This window comes from Megalobrama amblycephala, linkage group LG15 (assembly GCF_018812025.1).
Source record: "Megalobrama amblycephala isolate DHTTF-2021 linkage group LG15, ASM1881202v1, whole genome shotgun sequence".
In the NCBI taxonomy this organism is placed as follows: domain Eukaryota; kingdom Metazoa; phylum Chordata; class Actinopteri; order Cypriniformes; family Xenocyprididae; genus Megalobrama; species Megalobrama amblycephala.
The window spans coordinates 27,036,998-27,055,841 of NC_063058.1; the positions used below are offsets into that span (position 1 = coordinate 27,036,998).

At 34.0% G+C, this 18,844-nt stretch overlaps 2 protein-coding genes and 1 long non-coding RNA gene across 6 annotated transcripts; 1 reads left to right on the forward strand and 2 right to left on the reverse strand.

The window, feature by feature from the left end:
* Window positions 1-256: 256 nt before the first annotated feature.
* On the reverse strand, window positions 257-10,622 carry hdac10 (histone deacetylase 10). 3 transcript variants are annotated; one of them, XM_048157865.1, is made up of 21 exons: window positions 10,500-10,622; window positions 10,326-10,399; window positions 8,885-9,019; window positions 8,702-8,798; window positions 8,526-8,623; window positions 7,014-7,118; window positions 6,824-6,892; window positions 6,407-6,533; window positions 6,163-6,228; window positions 4,940-4,999; window positions 4,717-4,806; window positions 4,504-4,610; window positions 3,629-3,696; window positions 2,765-3,026; window positions 2,593-2,683; window positions 2,432-2,517; window positions 2,269-2,322; window positions 2,053-2,131; window positions 1,780-1,974; window positions 557-752; window positions 257-396 (listed from the first exon to the last, which is right to left on the reverse strand). In XM_048157865.1, exons 2-21 carry the CDS (start codon window positions 10,388-10,390, stop codon window positions 383-385), a joined length of 2,064 nt encoding a protein of 687 aa, XP_048013822.1. In that variant the 5' UTR covers window positions 10,391-10,399; window positions 10,500-10,622; the 3' UTR covers window positions 257-382. The 3 variants fall into 3 exon arrangements, with proteins under 3 accessions (XP_048013822.1, XP_048013823.1, XP_048013821.1); XM_048157866.1 differs by having other exon boundaries at window positions 572-752; window positions 10,326-10,402; XM_048157864.1 differs by having other exon boundaries at window positions 10,326-10,402.
* Window positions 10,623-13,247: 2,625 nt separating this feature from the next.
* LOC125246837 lies at window positions 13,248-18,555 on the reverse strand. The gene is made up of 3 exons (XR_007179970.1): window positions 18,399-18,555; window positions 18,225-18,301; window positions 13,248-14,127 (listed from the first exon to the last, which is right to left on the reverse strand). It is a non-coding gene; the product is annotated as an uncharacterized LOC125246837 (long non-coding RNA).
* Window positions 14,936-16,909, forward strand: LOC125246829 (ladderlectin-like). Of its 2 annotated transcripts, none has more exons than XM_048157901.1 (6): window positions 14,936-15,059; window positions 15,154-15,226; window positions 15,396-15,493; window positions 15,837-15,971; window positions 16,440-16,551; window positions 16,714-16,909. In XM_048157901.1, the coding sequence occupies exons 2-6, from the start codon at window positions 15,166-15,168 to the stop codon at window positions 16,791-16,793; spliced, it is 486 nt and encodes a 161-aa protein (XP_048013858.1). In that variant the 5' UTR covers window positions 14,936-15,059; window positions 15,154-15,165; the 3' UTR covers window positions 16,794-16,909. The 2 variants fall into 2 exon arrangements, with proteins under 2 accessions (XP_048013858.1, XP_048013859.1); XM_048157902.1 differs by having other exon boundaries at window positions 14,995-15,040.
* Window positions 18,556-18,844: the final 289 nt, after the last annotated feature.

Below are 18,844 nucleotides of genomic sequence, written 5' to 3' on the forward strand. Positions count from 1 at the left end.
ACACAAAACACACGTCTACCTAGCTAGCTAAGATGTCTAAATCTAATAACAATTATTAACCCTGGTTCATTTAGCAGAAGCTTTTATCCAAAGCAAACTAACAAATGAGGAACACAGCAAGCAATTTATAATTCATAATTCAAAATTTATAGCAATTATAACTCGCTTACATCCCCAAATGAAGGTCAGATTTAGCTCACTTCTGATCAGACAAACACACATACACATCACAAACAAAAAATACTGTACCAACAAAGACTGTTATCAGGTTCATTTTTAATGCCATACAAAATGTAAAAATCACAAAAAGGTAGTAAAAAAGTCATGATTTTCCATATCTGGACATCAAAACGGAGGTTGTTCAATGTTCAAGAGGCTTCCATCAGCTTTCTGAAACTGCACAAACACACACTGTTATCCATCTATTCTTCATGTAGGTACATTAAAGTATTCTAAGTTCACAGAATGCATATATATTTGACTATATATGAACGTAGGCACGATTAGATGCACATATGTGATGTATGTTACATGTTCCATCTAATATTTTAGTTACCTTCAGTCTCAGTACCTGTGCACCGCAGCAGACCCCAACCTTCCTGCACCAAACTCCAGCGTTTCTGCAGCCTCTGTCTCTGCTTTTCTATCAACTGAACATCTTCAGGTCTGGGAGCCCCTAAAGCCCCGAGGGGAGGGACAGGATTCCCAGAGAGGGCAGCGACTGTAACCTCCACCAGATCTTTGTCGTAGCCCTGAAGACATGCATATTGTGATTCACTAGTAGCAAGCAACGTTAAGTAATGCATGGGCTTAACCACTATGCCATGTCACAAAACACCGTTTTGTATGGTAACCCAACAGGTTCTCAGTTAATATTCTGGGCCATAGTGATAAGATGATATATCACAAAAAAAAAAAAAAAACATGTATTAAAAATCCATGTCTCTCACAAAAGAATACACAAAAGAAAATACACAAAATAAATAAATATATTTAAATACATGTTAAATAAATAAATAAATAGAGTTATTTATTTTAAATGTATTTATTTGTTTTAAAAGTATTTGTTTGTTTTAAATTTATAAATGTATAAAAAATACATTTAAAATAAAATCATTTAAAACAAATACATTTAAAATAAATAAATGTATTCATTTATTTATTTCAAATGTATTTATTTGTTTTAAAAGTTATTTGACTTAAATATATTTTAATTTAAAATAAATAAATACATTTAAAGCATATACATTTGAAATAAATTGATTTAAAACAAATAAATATATTTGAAATAAATAAATAATTGTATTATTGATTTAACATTTATTTATTTGTTTTAAGTTTTTTTATTTAAAATTTTATTTTATTTTTAAATAATACAATTTCAAAATTTAATTATTTAAAAATAAAATAATAAAATTCATTTTCAAATTGAAAACAAATACATTTAAAATAAATTCATTTATTTATTTTAAATTTATTTATTTATTTATTTGTTTGTTAGTTTTAAAAGTATTTATTTGTTTTAAACTTAAAAATAAATATAATTTTATTTAAACTGAATAAATGTAAAATAAATGCATTTAGAACAAATCAAATTTAAAATAAATACATTTAAAACAATTAAAATAAATAAATAAATTCAGAATAAATACATTAAATTTAGAATAAATAAATATATTTAAAACAACTAAATTTAAAACATGTAAATACATTTTAAAACAAATAAATATAATAGATGGATATTTTGGCCTGTTTAATAAATAAAAAACTGAATCTGACCTGCAGTAGGGTAAGCGTCCGGCCCTGTGCCACACCTTGAAGTAGGCTGGTCAGGTGACCCCAGACTGGTGCCAAATGAGTCTTCATGCTTTTCTCTCCCACAACCCCCAGCACCAGACCAGGGTTAAACTCATATGCCAGGGGGAGGATCAGGCCCAGAACTGCCTGTATGAAACCTGCCGTGAAGCTCTCGCCCTGGAAACAAGCAGAAAGAGGAAGTGAATTCATAGAAACAAGCTGAAATCTGAGACAATATCAGGAGTGATCACGCACCTCTCTCAGACACAAGGACAAGCGGTTCACACACTTTTCTTCGGTTTCTTCAGCACAGATCTGGACTAGAAACACCTTCCTGAGGAGAAAGAAGCCCACTGTGGTCAAGGAAAGCTAGGCATTGTTAAATAACTGACCAAAAACAGGGCTATAGATAGATAGATAGATAGATAGATAGATAGATAGTTAAAAAAATATATGTAATAACTGGCTCACCCATCATTAGTAATTACTGGTATATTCCCATCTCCAATAAAAACAACCATCACCCTTCATCAAAAACACAAGCATTGTATTTAATATCACATATCAGGTAATTATTGATCTGATCAAGGTGATTTTTAAAAATAATTCTCTCTTAGTCTTAGAAGTGTTGTACCGTTCAGCAAGGCCGATTAGTGCGTGTTGAAAAGCACAGCGTACGGACACACTCAAGTCAGACACCACGATGCATCCGTTACACACCTGATGAAGTGTTACAGTCCGTTACCAAATACTGCACACAAAAACAACCACCAGACCCTGTTATCGCTTCCTCACCTCTTTATTCATCATTTGGTCAAGAACTGAAATGATATTTCCAAGAGGCTGGAGGATGTTTTGGTCTGTTACGTCTTGGAAATGTTTATCCCTAGAGATGGAAAAAAACAAGTTACAATGAGACCCTAAAAGAGTGATGCCAAGTTTTTTGATTTGATAGTATTGTACCAACCGGATACTTTGCACTTCTTTAGTGGTACTTTGGGAAACGTCCTCCAAATGCTGACAGCCCTCTGGCAGTGAGAGCTCCACACCAGGAGGGGGCGCTATGACTGTTCGCACGCAAGCTGATGTCCTGGCTAAAGGTTCAGGCCACACAATATCCTGTGTCTTCTTCTCCGTATTGGTCTCTGGTGCAGGTTCTGCAGGTTCTTTTGTTCCGCCGTTCTTCTCGTCCAGTTTGGGCCGCTTTGTGCTCGTTTCTGAATGAGCCTCTTTAAGAACAGGGGCGATAAAAAAATATCTAATCATCTAATCTAATATACAGTACAATTCAAAAGCTAATAACTGTATTCAGCAAGGATGCAATAAATTGATCAACAATAACAATAAAGACATTTATAATGTTAGAATCATAAAGGTATTTTAAATAAATGCTGTGTTTTTTTCAGGATTCTTTGAATGAAAAGTATCAGTTTCAACTGTTTCAACATTTATATTAATCAGAAATCTTTCTTGAGCAAATCAGCATATTAGAATGATTTCTGAAGGATCATGTGACACTGAAGACTGGAGTAATGATGCTGAAAATCCACAGGAATAAATTGCATTCTTAAATATATTTACATAGAAAATAGTTATTTAAAATTGTAATAATATTTCATAATATTACTGTTTTTTTTTCATAATATTTACTGTATTTTTGATTACATAAATGCAGTCTTGGTGAGCAAAAGACCTTTTAAAAGCATTTTAATTTAAAAAAGCAATTTTGTATATGTCTTTGATCTTACTACTTGAATAATACAATTTGACTTTATAATAAACACAATTCCTTTCATTTTATTTAAGTAAAAATGAGTAAACAAACACTAACCTATGTGTTTAAAACAGCTCCAGTAGGATGATTGAGCTTTGCGGACATTTTGAATAGATTCCAATGCACTGCGAAAGAACACACAACATATTACTCCAGCTTTCTAGTGACAAGTAGTTTGTTTGTCCATGTTAAAAGGAAAAATGTTGCACATTGCAACCAATCAGGATGTATTTGATGTTTAACCTATGCAGGCAGGCCTTTAGACCAATAAGATTACCTGATAATTTACTCACCCCCATGTCATCCAATGTGTATCTTTCTTTCTTTCTTTCTTTCTTCAGTCGAAAAGAAATTAAGGTTTTTAGTATATATGCTTTTTAACCACAAATGCTCGTCTTGCACTAGCTCTGTGATGCGCCACGCATTACGTAATCATGTTGGAAAGGTCACGTGTGGCATTGGCGGAACCTCTAAATTAAAAATCATCTGATATCATTGTTTTACCTTTTTTTTGTAAAGGCCGTTTGACTTAGTCTTTGCACGATTGCTTTGTATACATTTGCTATATATTTCCACCTATGCCAAGTGTGACCTTTCCAACAAGAAAGATGAGCATTTTTGGTTAAAATTGATATAATTTTTTTTCTTTTTTTTGAAAATGGCAGATCATTTTGCTAGATAAGACCCTTATTCCTCATCTGGGATTGTGTAGAGCCCTTTGAAGCTGCTATTCGGACCTTCAACCCTTTGAAGTCCACTATATGGAGAATAATATTGGAATGTTTTCCTCAAAAACCTTAATTTCTTTTCGACCGAAGAAAGAAAGACATGAACATCTTGGATGACATGGGGGTGAGTATATTTTAAATTTGAATTCTGAAGTGAACTAATCCTTTAAAAGTACTCGCCGCTTGATTGACAGCTCAATTCACCTCTCACAAGCAGCTCCGAGCCCTAATAGCCGCGGGGCCGGATCTCCAAGAAGGGTCTGGACTGTTTGGCAAACTGACTGAGCCAGAGAAGTCAGGTTGTAGCCTCCCTAAACATGATCAAAAGAAACCAAGAGAAGTTTATGCAATCTGAAGATAAAACTGAACAGAATGGGTATTTAAGATGAAATGTTTTGTTTGAGAATGACACCTGACCTCCAGGACGACACACAATTTGCCTGCAGCCAAAGGCATCAGCAGTTGGGTAAGGTGGGCAAAGATCTCAGGAGAAGCACACATTTCACCCTAAACCAGAAAAGATAACAGATATCATCCCATACGGACCATGAAATAGGGCTCAAACTTTGGAGAACGGCCTGATAGATGGACTAAACAAGATCCTGAAAGGGAAGTAACAGGTTTACAAAAAGTCTCTTACTTCTGGGTCCCCAATGGCTGAATCAAAACCAGCTGACACCAAAACCAGTTCTGGATCAAACTGAAAGTGAAAAAAAACTTAGAAACAATGAAAATGGTCCAATGGCCCAACAGTTAAAGGGTTAGTTCACCCAAAAACGAAAATTCTGTCATTTATTACTCACCCTCATGCGGTTTCACACCTGTAAAACCTTGGTTAATCTTCAGAACACAAATTAAGATATTTTAGTTGAAATCCGATGGCTCCATGAGGCCTCCATAGGGAGCAATGACATTTCCTCTCTCAAGATCCATAAAGGTACTAAAAACATATTTAAATCGGTTCATGTGAGTACAGTGGTTCAATGTTAATATTATAAAGTGACGAGAATATTTTTGGTGTACCAAAAAAAACAAAATAACGACTTATTTAGTGATGGCCGATTTCAAAACACTGCTTCAGGAAGATTCGGAGCGTTATGAATCAGTGTGTCGAATCATGATTCGGATCGCGTGTCAAACTGCCAACGGCTAAAATCACGTGACTTTGGCGCTCCGAACAGCAAATTCAATACACTGATTCATTTTTGCTCCGATGCTTCCTGAAGCAGTGTTTTGAAATCGGCCATCACTAAATAAGTCGTTATTTTGTTTTTTTTTGGCGCTCCAAAAATATTCTTGTTGCTTTATAATATTAATATTGAACCACTGTACTCACATGAGTACCTTTATGGATCTTGAGAGAGGAAATGTCATTGCTCCCTATGGAGGCCTCACGGAGCCATCGGATTTCAACTAAAATATCTCAATTTGTGTTCTGAAGATGAACGAAGGTCTTACGGGTGTGGAACGACATGAGGGTGAGTAATTAATGACAGAATTTTCATTTTTGGGTGAACTGACCCTTTAAGGCCTGTTCACACCAAGAACAATAACTATAAAGATAACTATGACAATAAGAATATTAGCATTCACACCAACGGATGATATCATTCTGTTTATTATATTCGTATGCTGCAGTTTTGTCATCTGTCGCTTTAAATGCTTGAACTCTTTAAAGCAGGATGGATTCTGATTGGCTGTCAATGTTTTCATCGTTCATCAGCTGGTTATTTCAAAGATATCGTTCTTCTGTGCCATTATCATTATAGTTGTGGTACCAATTCTTTTATATTTCTAGAACTATATTATTGTTATAGTTATCATCCATGGTGTGAACGGGCCTTTCCTCTAGTGTGACGGTACCTCGTATGCAGCAGGTAAAAGAACATGGAAGAAGGCAGCGAGATAGTCACTGTTCGTCATGCCCACCTGCAAAAACAAGGCACTGAAACCACATGCATCATGAAATTGTAGTTTGTTTCCTTTTAAGAAAAAACGAATAAGAATGGTTGTTCAAAGCTGGATTGGATTGGCATTCACTGCTGTTGTGAAATACATTTCACTCATGTAATAGTTTGATGATTTTTTGAGCACTGATTTTGTTTGCCTTGTTCCAGGGGAGGTTGATGTTGAAACCAGATCCTTTGCCTTTCCCGACGCTTGTGTAGTCTGACTCTGGGAGATTGGGCCAGAAGGTCTGATGCTCATAACGATGCCAGGAAAAATAAAGCACACTAGAGTAAAAGAGAAATCATTTTAATTCCCTTAAATTATTAAAGGCATCACTACTACAAGTGCTCATACTTAGAGAAAGATTGTGCTATCTGCATAAATGATTCCTCAAATTGTGCAGGTCGTTGACATTATTTTCATCTGGTGGATGATAAAACAGATGGGGAAAATGTAAATAATAAAATAAAATAAAATAAAATAAAATAAAATATTGCTTGGGGAAAGATCACTCACATTTTCTTCAGATCTAGATATTAATTTATATTGTCCAACAGAAGGGAGATGGACTCACCTTGGGTCCTCCTCAAAGCAGTACTGGACACCTTGTCCATGATGGACGTCCCAATCCACAATCAAAACCCTGGAAAGAAATCACAGATGGAAAATCTTTCTGCAATGGCAGCAGTTTAGTTCTTCTTCAGTGAGTATTAGAGGTGTAAATTACTGTTTTGTTCAACAGTCAGATTGTAACACCCGTTCACCTGTTCAGGTTGTAGATCTGTTTAGCATAAAGAGCAGCGATGGCCACGTTATTAAACACACAGAACCCGTTCGCAGCAGAGCGCTGACTGTGGTGTCCTGGAGGCCTGAGGGTCACAAAAAAAAGAAAGGGAGGAAGTGAACAAGAATTAATTACTAAAAATAACTAGAGAGCGACATATATTGTGTTGTTTATGACCGATACGAGTACAGATTATTGATCTAATAACCAACATGCAGAAGTGATGATTAGTTATTGTTTTTATTTATTTTATTTTTTTTGACATAATAAAATCATCAGTTCAATAGACTACAATTATTTTATCAATATTATTAATAATCAAATATTACTTTTAAATTAATTTTCTCATCTAAAAAAAAAATTATTTATTTTTTACTATTAATAATAATAATTGAATGCATTATTAAATTAAAGAGAGTACATTTATGTATTCCATTTATTATTAAATTAAAACTTTAGCTTTATAAGGATTATTAATATTTAATATTAACAATTAAACATTGCTAATAATAATAATAAATCAAATTAAATTATACATTATTAATATTGTTAATATTAATATAATAATAATAATAATAATAATTTAGAATTAAATGTATTAATTTAAAATTGTATTAAATATTAATATTTAAAATTAACAATTAAATATTGTTAATGATAATAAATAAATGTATTAAATTAAAAACATTACATATAAGTGTTACATTATTAAATTAATGTTATATTTAAATTGTATTAAATATTACTAATATTTAGTGTTAAAATAATTAAACATTGTTAACAATAATAATAATAATGTATTAAATTAAAAACAATGTAAATATTAAATTTATAAATGATTGTGTAAATAATACTAACAATTATTTTATAATATTAATGTTTAATATGAACACAATTAAACAGTGTTAATAATAAATTATTCAATTAAAAACATTACATTTAAATATTACATTTATACATTATATTGTTAATAATACTAATAACAAAATCAACAATACATCATAATTAAACGTAACACAAACTTAAATTATTAAATATTACTAATACTTACTATTAACAATTAAATATTGTAAATAATAATAATAATAATAATAATAATTATATATATTATTAAATTAAAACATTACATTTAAATGTTATTAATATTGATAATAATAATGTTTGTGTGGGTTTTTTGTCAACATTGATAGGATCAGCACTTCAAAGTGCATAAAGGGCTAAACAATGACTATCTATAATAAAAATGTTTTATTTTATTGTGTTTCGTTTTATATTAGTTTCAGACAAACAAGGAGTCCTGCTTCAAACTCACAGCACTGGCAGAGCAAATATTCCTATGTTGAGCTAGTGGTGTTTATGTTAATAGTGTTGGTGTTATGTTAGTGTCTAGTGGTGAAGATAAGATATCACACACTTCACCTTTAAGCAGGAAGGTCAACTTGGTGAAGATCTTGCTAACATCTTGGCCATTTATTTCTGATTGTGTGCTCACCTGACCAGCGCCATGCCGTTCCTGACCTCTCTCTTCATCACGCTGTCCACCAGCTGCAGCGCGGCGCCCACCGCCAACTTCGCACAGTGATAGATGTTCTGCAGTCACACGAGAGGCTGCGTTAGAAAGCGTTTACTGTCATCTGAACCCAATGAGCACAAACAATCTGGACGTACCTGGTGGAAATAGACGTCGTTGTACTTCTTGGAAAATGCCTTCAGCTCTTCCACGGTCATTTTCGGAGTCTGTTTAACGGCCTCCAGATATTCCTCACTATATTAAACACAAAAGATTTCGAAACCAAACTTAATTGTATAGGAAAAGAAATATGCCCGGTCATGTGCCGAAAGTCCACCAACCTGTGCGCGAGTAAAATCTCCTGCTCGGTGGCCTGACGGACCGGCACATGTGTGCACCTCTGTGCCACGCCGTGGGTCTGGAGCGCTTCATAAGACACGGTCAAACGCTCGGGCACCTCGATCTCACAGGCTGGACTGGATAGAGAAACAGCAATTAGATTTCAATCATGACAACTCTCAGAATAGTTTTAGCATGTTACTGAATATGGAAATGTTAATGTATTTGCTCTTGGTGGACTAGATCTGCTGCTGCTGCTGCTGGTTATTATTGCTGCTGCAGAGCAAGTATGGACTTGCTACTACTAACAGATACAAAGACGTATTGCTGAGAGCATGTAAGATATGCTGCTGCATAAATAGACCCACATAAATCCCGTAGCAGATCTAGGCAGGTGGAGCTGGGGAGGTGGAGGGTTCAGATGAGCGTGTTGCACGGATTTTCAAACAGCAAACACTGAACCAGACTATTTAAATGATGAACAAGCAATCTCATTGGCTGCAGAATAAGCAGAGGCCAATCAGCTTGTGCTGTGTGGTAATGATGTTGTGCGGTACGGACAGATCAGCATGCGCCCTCTTGAGTTTCATGAATAAACTAGATATTTCTGTGAAAACAGACCAGGTTTATTATCTACTGCATGACTATTGATAGATTTTAGAAATGACAGAAAGGAAATCTGCCAAGACTGCAGTTATTGATTTATGCCGATACATTCAAAATGGCCAAATATCGACATATTAAATGGTCACGATCAACAATGTAATTATTCCCAGTAATAAACTAATTAGTGATATCAGTCAACTACTGTAATTTTGTTATTGACTTCAAACTGCAATTATTACTCTTTTTTAAGAGGTTGCTATACTAAAAACACATAATATACTTCTTACAAATAAAACTTAATTTTTGATATAATTATGTTATTTGAAAGAAAATAAACATTATCTGAAACAAAATCAAATATTTTCAAAAACTTATTTTATTTCAGCTAGTTGTCAAGGTAAGATTTCCCATTTTCATTTAGTTTAACTTGTACTAAAAATGTTTTATTTTTAATTCTCAGATATCAATTATGATCATTTTGGATCATTTTGACATGTAAGGGATGATATGTAGATCTCTACAAATCAAATCCCTTACAAAAAGAATTATGGATATATATATATATATATATATATATATATATATATATATATATATATATATATATATATATATATATAGATAGATAGATAGATAGATAGATAGATAGATATGTATGTGTGTGTGTGTGTGTATATATAAAACACACACACACACACACACACAAACAGAATGATTACCGTATTCATGTGTCATGCATTTGCCTAACTGTGAGGTTCTTCACTGAACGCTATGGTACCACCATAATATCTAATAATAGTATAACATGACACTTTTGTAACTGATTCGATGACTTACTCTGTCCAGAGGAGTTTATAACGAATCATTTCCTCATCAAAGATCAGTGCGCTTCCTGACGCCATTTAAACACTCTGCTGTGGATGATGTCAATACAAATCACTTATTAATAACTATATATCATCAGTGTCATTTATAATTTAAATTCACTCTCGATGAAGCAGGCGTGCTTACTTTTAAAGTCACAAGTTTAAAGTCTGATGCTGTTGGTTCATGCTGTGTCTTTTTCTTCGCTCTTTGAACGCGGCGCGGCTGTTGCATTACCGCCCCCTACCGGACGATCCATTGAATAACAATCTGAGAAACAAGTTCAAAAGACATTTACCATTAAAGATGGGGATTTAAGAATGTTTAAGTATTAGAGACAAACTGGTCTTTATGCTACAATTAAAATGAATCCACACGTGCATATACCTGACCATTGCTTTGATTGTTTTCTTTGCTGTTTAAGGATGAACTGTTTGTAACTTACATTCACCAAATGCACCTGTGAATGTTCCTGCAACTGCGGTCACTTCTGATCTTGAGAACTTTTAGAAAATAAACTCTTTTAAATATACACTTTCAATAGTTACATTTGTCTTTGTTGGTTGTTTTGACCTCAATATTGGAATATAAATGACATACTAGCATAACATTCTAAGTATTATTGCAATATATAATATGTATGCAAATTTTTATGTGTGAAATACCCATACAACCAAATACATTTGTCCATATGTATACAGCAGAGAACACATGCAATATTGTATCCCAAAATGCAATTTGATCGATCAACATCCGATTTTCAGTGTGATGAATGAACCGAAGGTTATTACAGCTGTGATTTTTTTATTCGTTTTGATCTGATCTTTGACTCTGACTTTGATTTAATCGTACTACCAGAAGTTGAGACATTTTTAGACTCTTTTTTTTTAAATAATAAACAGACAGCACTCAAATGCAACATCTCATCTACTGTTTAGCAGTTAGTGAGTGAGTGAGAGAGAGTGTGTGTGTGTGTGTGTGTGTGTGTGTGTGTACCTACACTGTGTGTGTACTGAACAGCATAAACACATCACACAGCTAATATAACCCTCAAAATGGATCTTTACAAGATGTTCATCATGCATACTGCATGCATGCGTCGGATCATGTGAGTATAGTATTTATTAGGATGTTTACATTTGATTCTGAATGAGTTTGATAGTGCTCCGTGGCTAAAGCTAACATTACACACTGTTGGAGAGATTTATAAAGAATGAAGTTGTGTTTATGAATTATACAGACTGCAAGTGTTTAATAATGAAAATAGCGACGGCTCTGGTCTCCGTGAATACAGTAAGAAACGATGGTAACTTTAACCACATTTAACAGTACATTAGCAACATGCTAACGAAACATTTAGAAAGACAATTTACAAATATCACTAAAAATATCATGGATCATGTCAGTTATTATTGCTCCATCTGCCATTTTTCGCTATTGTTCTTGCTTGCTTACCTAGTCTGATGATTCAGCTGTGCACAGATCCAGACGTTAATACTGGCTGCCCTTGTGTAATGCCTTGAACATGGGCTGGCATATGCAAATATTGGGGGCGTACACCCCCAATATTTTGTTGAGATATAAATGCCTTATGTTGAGATTCGCCTGTTCGTCGGAGGTCTTTTAAACAAATGAGATTTTTTATAAGAAGGAGGAAACAATGGAGTTTGATACTCACTGTATGTCATTTCCATGTACTGAACTCTAGTTATTCAACTATGCCAACGTAAATTCAATATTTAATTCTAGGGCACCTTTAAAACACCTGTGTGTGTCTGTTAACAAAAACACAACTGCGTTCCAGTTTATCTCTTCACTTGATCTCTCTCTCTGTTTATTTACCATATATTAATATGCAATACTCATTTACTTGTTGCACACCATTCTATGGTTTGTTTAATCTTCTTCTGTATGAAAGGGAGATGTCTTCATATCAGTGTCATCAAGGACAGTGTTGTGCATCAGGAGTTTTCCATTAACTATACGTGTTACATATTTGCCAGTCAGATGACATCAGGAAGGACACAGCTAAAATTAATCTGTAATGTTTAAGGTGTGATTCAGTTTATGTATGTGTGCATGTGTATCCTACTTTTCAAAAGTTTGGGGTCATTAAGATTTGTTTTAAAGAAACTTATATTTTCTTACCTACTTCAAATAAATGGTGTTTTTCTTTCTGTTTTTTTATAATATAAATGTTATTTTATATTTTTGTTATTTTCATCAAGCTACTATTTCAGGGATATTAAAAACTCCTGTAGGTTATAGATATTAAACTGGGCCATAACTTTAAAACTGTTTAGCTCTGTCCCAATTTTTGCATACACACATTTTGTGTACATTACCTAAATAAATGTTTATATATGAAAATGTAAGCAGTTGACATGAAATTTCAAATATTCAAATTAAAAATTTAAACACCACACACACACACACACACACATGCAGGTTTTATGACTTCATTAATTTCCGCATGATTTATTCGTACATTTAAAAGAAATAGCAGCTGTACTTGCATGACTGAAAAAGCTGCCCGGGAAGCGTTTCAAAGATGGCCGCTGAGTGAAGTGACTTGCCTTAAAGGGAGTTTTGATTATATTTAGCAACTATTAACCCAATATTAAGAAGGTGAATTCGAAAGCCAGGCAAGAGCGTAAAGCAGGAGTCAAATTATTATAAAATTGAGTTTATTGAATAAGATTAGTTGTGTGTTTTAATGCTCAGACTTCGTCTTGCTAATTTTAATAACCTTTTGGCTTTTAGTAGGTCACCTACATAGTGGTGTAATAAATGAATTATTAATGGGAAATCAAATTCTCCAAAGCTGTTCACCAAGCTTACGATTAAATTTCATATTTGAAATCACCTGTAATGGAATCCACTGGACGCGAGTTGCAGTAAAAACCCATGTGTAGTTTATTTAACCAAAATGTGAACCAAATACAAAAAGACTTGACATGATAAAACTATGACCATAAACAAAACTTGAACATAAACCTGGACTTGACATGGACTCACCAAACAGCAGCTACAGGGACAAAGCTAAACCGGAACAGGTGTAATGACTAACAAGGAAACAATGAGAAAAAAGGACACATAACCAGAACAACAGAACCTGACACATAAGATTTGGGAAGCACAGGACATGATCACATTATGGGAACAGGGAATCACACGAAAAACAGAAAGCAGGAAACATGATTAAGGCAAAATAGGTTGTTTGCAATCACATGGTTCTGATGACACGTGAAAATATGGTGGCGAGCAATGAAAATTAGAATGGGAGAGATGGAGAAAAGTCCGTTCTGTGCTGGTTTAGAAAGGTATAAACAGAAAATCATAACATATGTTGGACGTGATCCTTATGTTATGAAGAGGAGCGACTTTTCTACTGAATTGAAAGACTTGCCAGCCATCGAGGCGATAGATATAGAGAATGTGACGCTGGCTCCTTTATTAATGAATTATTCCATGTATCATAGGCTGTCAGGTAAAGCTTTGCTCTAGACCATTTTGCAATGTTTTGCACTGTAAGAGATGTGAAGGTCCAAACGAATGGTGTAAACAAACCTGGAACCACATGCAAAATAATTAAAGGTTTATTGAGCAGTCTGTGACAGGTTCAGAAGCTGAAGATGTAGATGTCCTGTCTCAGGTGGGGCTGAATGGCGTCCCATGTGATGCACCTGTGGCTGATCTCATTGCAGCTAAATACATCTGCCAGAGACCCGGTGGCCACGGAGCCATTCGGGAGTTTGCCGAGTACATTCTGACGCTGGAGAAAAAGAGCACGTCACAGGTGCACCAGAATCGCATTGACAGGGCTCATTTTTAGAACGTTTCTGTTTTAAACAGTCAGTTTGTGTCGCTGTGATAACATGACATCAGATCTAATTTGAATAAAACACCTGTGCGTGTCTGTTAACAAAAACACAACTGTGTTCCAGTTTATCTCTTCACTTGATCTCTCTCTCTCTCTCTGTATATTTACAATTTATTAATATGCAATACTCATTTACTTGTTGCACACCATTCTATGGTTTGTTTAATCTTCTTCTGTATGAAAGGGAGATGTCTTCATATCAGTGTCATCAAGGACAGTGTTGTGTATCAGGAGTTTTCCAATAACTATACGTGTTTCATTTTTGGCAGTCTGAGGATCAAAGATGAAAACATAAGCATAACTTTTTTCAAAAAATTATAATATACTGTAGACTGCACATAGTCATCTGTTATAAACATATTTGTTTAAAAACCTGAGTTATGAAAAAAATATAAATGTTACAATTGCCTCTGATGTGCTTTAAATTTTCCCTTCATTCAACCAAAAATTAACTGAATCAATCACATTTTCAGCAGGTGTAGTAAAATGGAAACAGACCTCTCTGTTTTATTTGCCACTGGATGACTCTAAAATATGACATCCTATCAGATACATTGCTATTTGTATCCCATTTAATCACATTACAATGACAATTTTTTTATTTCAGTTAACAGTAATAAACTGACAAGAACATTGCACTGAAATTTGCAACACAATGTTACATCATAAATAAGGATGTTCGGAATCGGGTTTTGTTTACCTAAGGCGCACACATTTGCGACAGAGCAGCTGGGTATAAATACAGCTGATTTCAAGCAATGATCTGAGTACTGCAGAACAGAGTGTTACAAACGCTATTGCAGAGGTGAATTTTGATACACTTGGTATGACATTTTGCTGTATTTCCATTCTTAGTGTTTTAAAACTTGCTCATGCATATATTCAATACCTTATTTATAATAATGTTGATTTTAATAGGGCTTTGCCAGCATGTGGATTTCAGCAGCATTCATTCTTTTTGCACTGGCTGAAAGTGGAGTCATGCAATCAGGTACAGTAAATGAACAAAAAAAAGTTTGTTTTGTTTTTTTGCATCTGTTCAAACTGCAGATAATGTGGAAGTTTGCAGATTCTGCTTTCTTTGATGAAAGTGCTTACATTCACGATTTTCATCATTCACTAAATACTAATCTCTTATTTTTATTCAATATTCTTTACAGATTATTCTATAGGCCGAAAATGCCTCGTTGGCTGGGAAAAATTTGGAACACAATGTTTTAAATTTTTCAGCGAACCCAAGTCATGGGCTGATGCAGAGGTAAATTTGTGTTTTCCATAATATAGATATTACATGATTAAGTGCTAGTTACACTTTTTACACAGGTAGTGCTTATGGGTCCCCAAATGCTGTACCATATTAACTGTGCACTTAGGTATACAGCTAAAAATATAAACAAGTTAAAAACTAAGTTTGTATTGTGTTCTTGTTTATTTCATGCATTTAAAAAAAATCAGTAAATGTTAAGCGTTTTAATTCTCAAATAAAAATCCTGCTTGTTGGTTATTATGCCATGCACTTTTCAAAGATTATGACAAACTATTTATGTCACGTACCCCCCGCCCCCCAATGCAGTGTACTTTAAAACTCTTTCTCCTTACAGAAACACTGTGTTGAACTCGGAGGAAACCTTGCAGCTGTCCACATTGAACTCACTAACTCTTTTCTAAAAACCTTTGTGAAAAAACTATCCAATAGCAACACCCGATCCTGGATTGGTGCTCATGATGCACCTAAGGTAGCTGATTTTTTCATTTCCCTTTAAATATCAGGAAGGAACACATCATGCTCTGGTAAGTCATAATTATAGTCAAAAATATGACATAGAAAGTCAGATATATGAGATAAAAAGTTAAAATTCATGATAAATTGTCAGCATTATGACATACAAAGTCAAAATTATGTATAATTTCGACTATTTATGTCATGATTATGATTTACCAGGGCTTTTTTTTTCTGAAATGGGCTTCCATATAAACTATTAATGTGAAACTTAAAATATTGTTGAATTATATATTGTTGGCTTTTATCAAATAAATTGTTCATGCTTTCTTGTAAAGGCTTGCCCAAAGCAGTTAAAATGAACAGCACATTTTGTTTGTGTAAACATATCCTACCAATCAGAGTTTCCACATAAAGATAACAGGAAAAGAAAATATGAAGTAAATATGAATATGCTTTCAGTAATGATAATACCGTTCTTCAGGCATTTGTCTGGTTTTGGAGTGACGGATCAACGTTTGACTACAGTGACTGGCACAGTGGTCAGCCAAATAATGGAGCAAATGCTGAAAGATGCGTGGAGATGGGCTATGGAGGTAATATATAGCCTACACATCATTTTACCATCATTTTTTTTTTTTTTTTTCTACCAAATGTGATTTCAAACCTTGCCCATTTCATCACACGTTTATGTCTATGGATTCCTGATTGCACTAAAGCATATTTTGCCATGTCATTTTCTGAATATATTTCCACAGATGAGAAGCGCTGGAATGATGCACCCTGTGAGAATCTTCTCCCTTTCATCTGTTACAGAGTGGCTAGGATTGAGTTTTGATTGATAAACTAATTTCTCATGTCTGTCCATAAATCGCTTATTGTAACAGACATACTTTGCCCTTTGCATTTTAATATCCATTTTTGCAAAAATAAAATTTAAGCAACAAATGTAAATCTTTTTTTTGTTTCTTTCTTTCTCATACACTGACTGAGCATCTACAACAATGAACAAAATGAACAAAACTTGATGTTGTAGTTACGATATCTACCAGTAGAGGGTTCTGCTAACCTGCCATTTACTTTTTGTAATGCATTTATTCATGCCAAACAATTTACAGGAAATGATCAAACAGCAACAACAAAACACACATAAAAGTGCAACAAAAACCATAAGTCAGAGAAAAAAACATTTATATGAGGTAAAACATTGAGAGTAATTTTTCAACATTTATTTTGTTTTTTATGCCTTTCTTTGTTTTTTAAGCCTACTGAATACAAGATGTGTGTTGTAATAAAGAAAAATATTAAAAGATTTACAAATTTTTCACAGAAAGAGCATTTTTTTCCCTCAACACTTTGAGTTTAAACCTTCCATTTACTGAGTCCATAACTTTTCCAGCCAAAGCTTGACTGACTCCTTGATATTGACTTTAATATCTAATCTTAGGCCTCTTTAGCTAAACCAACCATTATTGTAAAGGCTGTTTTAATTGTACAAAAGTGCATCAATTAAGCAAACAATCCTGGCCAGAATTGGTCACTGGTTGTTTAACACTCCAGTGCTTATTGAGCTCAGTGTCTGCTGTGAATGATCAACCCGAAACAAGTATTCAGAAAGCTGTATAAAAAATCTAAATGTCATGCACTATTATGCACACTATGTGTGTTTTTGTGACCTCATAGGCTTTTGTTTTTATTCTCAAGGGTGTGTGTTTTTGTGTGTGTGTGTCTGTATTATTAGATTATTATTTATTATGAACTGAAGACACCTGATGATAACAAGCAGATTCACTGAAGGAAAGAGAAACACAATAATTAACGGCGGTTTAGATGTTGATTTTATTGAAAATTAATTGTTTGGTCACCATGATGGTGATACGTTCGGTAGTTTGATTCTTTGCTTCTTATGTCAGTTTGTGGTTTTTGTAATGGTGTTTGTTAATTTTACACATTTTAAATGGTTGACTTTTAAGCAATTCATCTGATTAATTCTAACTCAATTCTTATATGTTGAATTTAATTCAAAATATTGCTCGTAATCTGTTGCCACGATTTTATTGAGTAGAAAGAGCGTATTACTTTTTTCAGTAAGGAGTCAGCCTTTATTTCATGTCCTGATTGGATTATTTCATTGTCCTGATTGCTTTGAATTGTATTGTGATATGTTTATATGTAGTGTGCTGTTGTGTTATGTGTTACCGCTATGGTACCACCATAATATCTAATAATAGTAAAACATGACACTTTTGTAAGTGATTCGATGACTTACTCTGTCCAGAGGAGTTTATAACCAATCATTTCCTCATCAAAGATCAGTGCGCTTCCTGACGCCATTTAAACACTCTGCTGTGGATGATGTCAATACAAATCACTGATTAATTACTATGTATCATCAGTGTGATTTATAATTTTAATTCACTCTCGATGAAGCAGGCGTGCTTACTTTTAAAGTCACAGAAGTCTGATGTTGTTGGTTCATGCTGTGTCTTTTTCTTCGCTCTTTGAACGCGGCGCGGCTGTTGCATTACCGCCCCCTACCGGATGATCCATTGAATAACAATCTGAGAAACAAGTTCAAAAGACATTTACATTAAAAATGGGGATTTAAGAGTATTAGAGACAAACTGTTATTTAACAATATTATGAAGGCAAAGCAAAAATAGGTTTCCAAAGCTGTTTTTAATGCTTATTATTTATTTAACACTCATAATTGTCACATGATACCTGTTACATGGTTACACACTGGTTACGATGGACCTGAATGGGAAGACACAATGACAGATTATTTTTTCTGATGACAGAAAAACAGAAAAAGCACTTTTCTGATGCCTTTTGGAAAGAAACCAGCTGGAGTAACGGGTCTGCAGTTGAACACACACATAAAAAGAG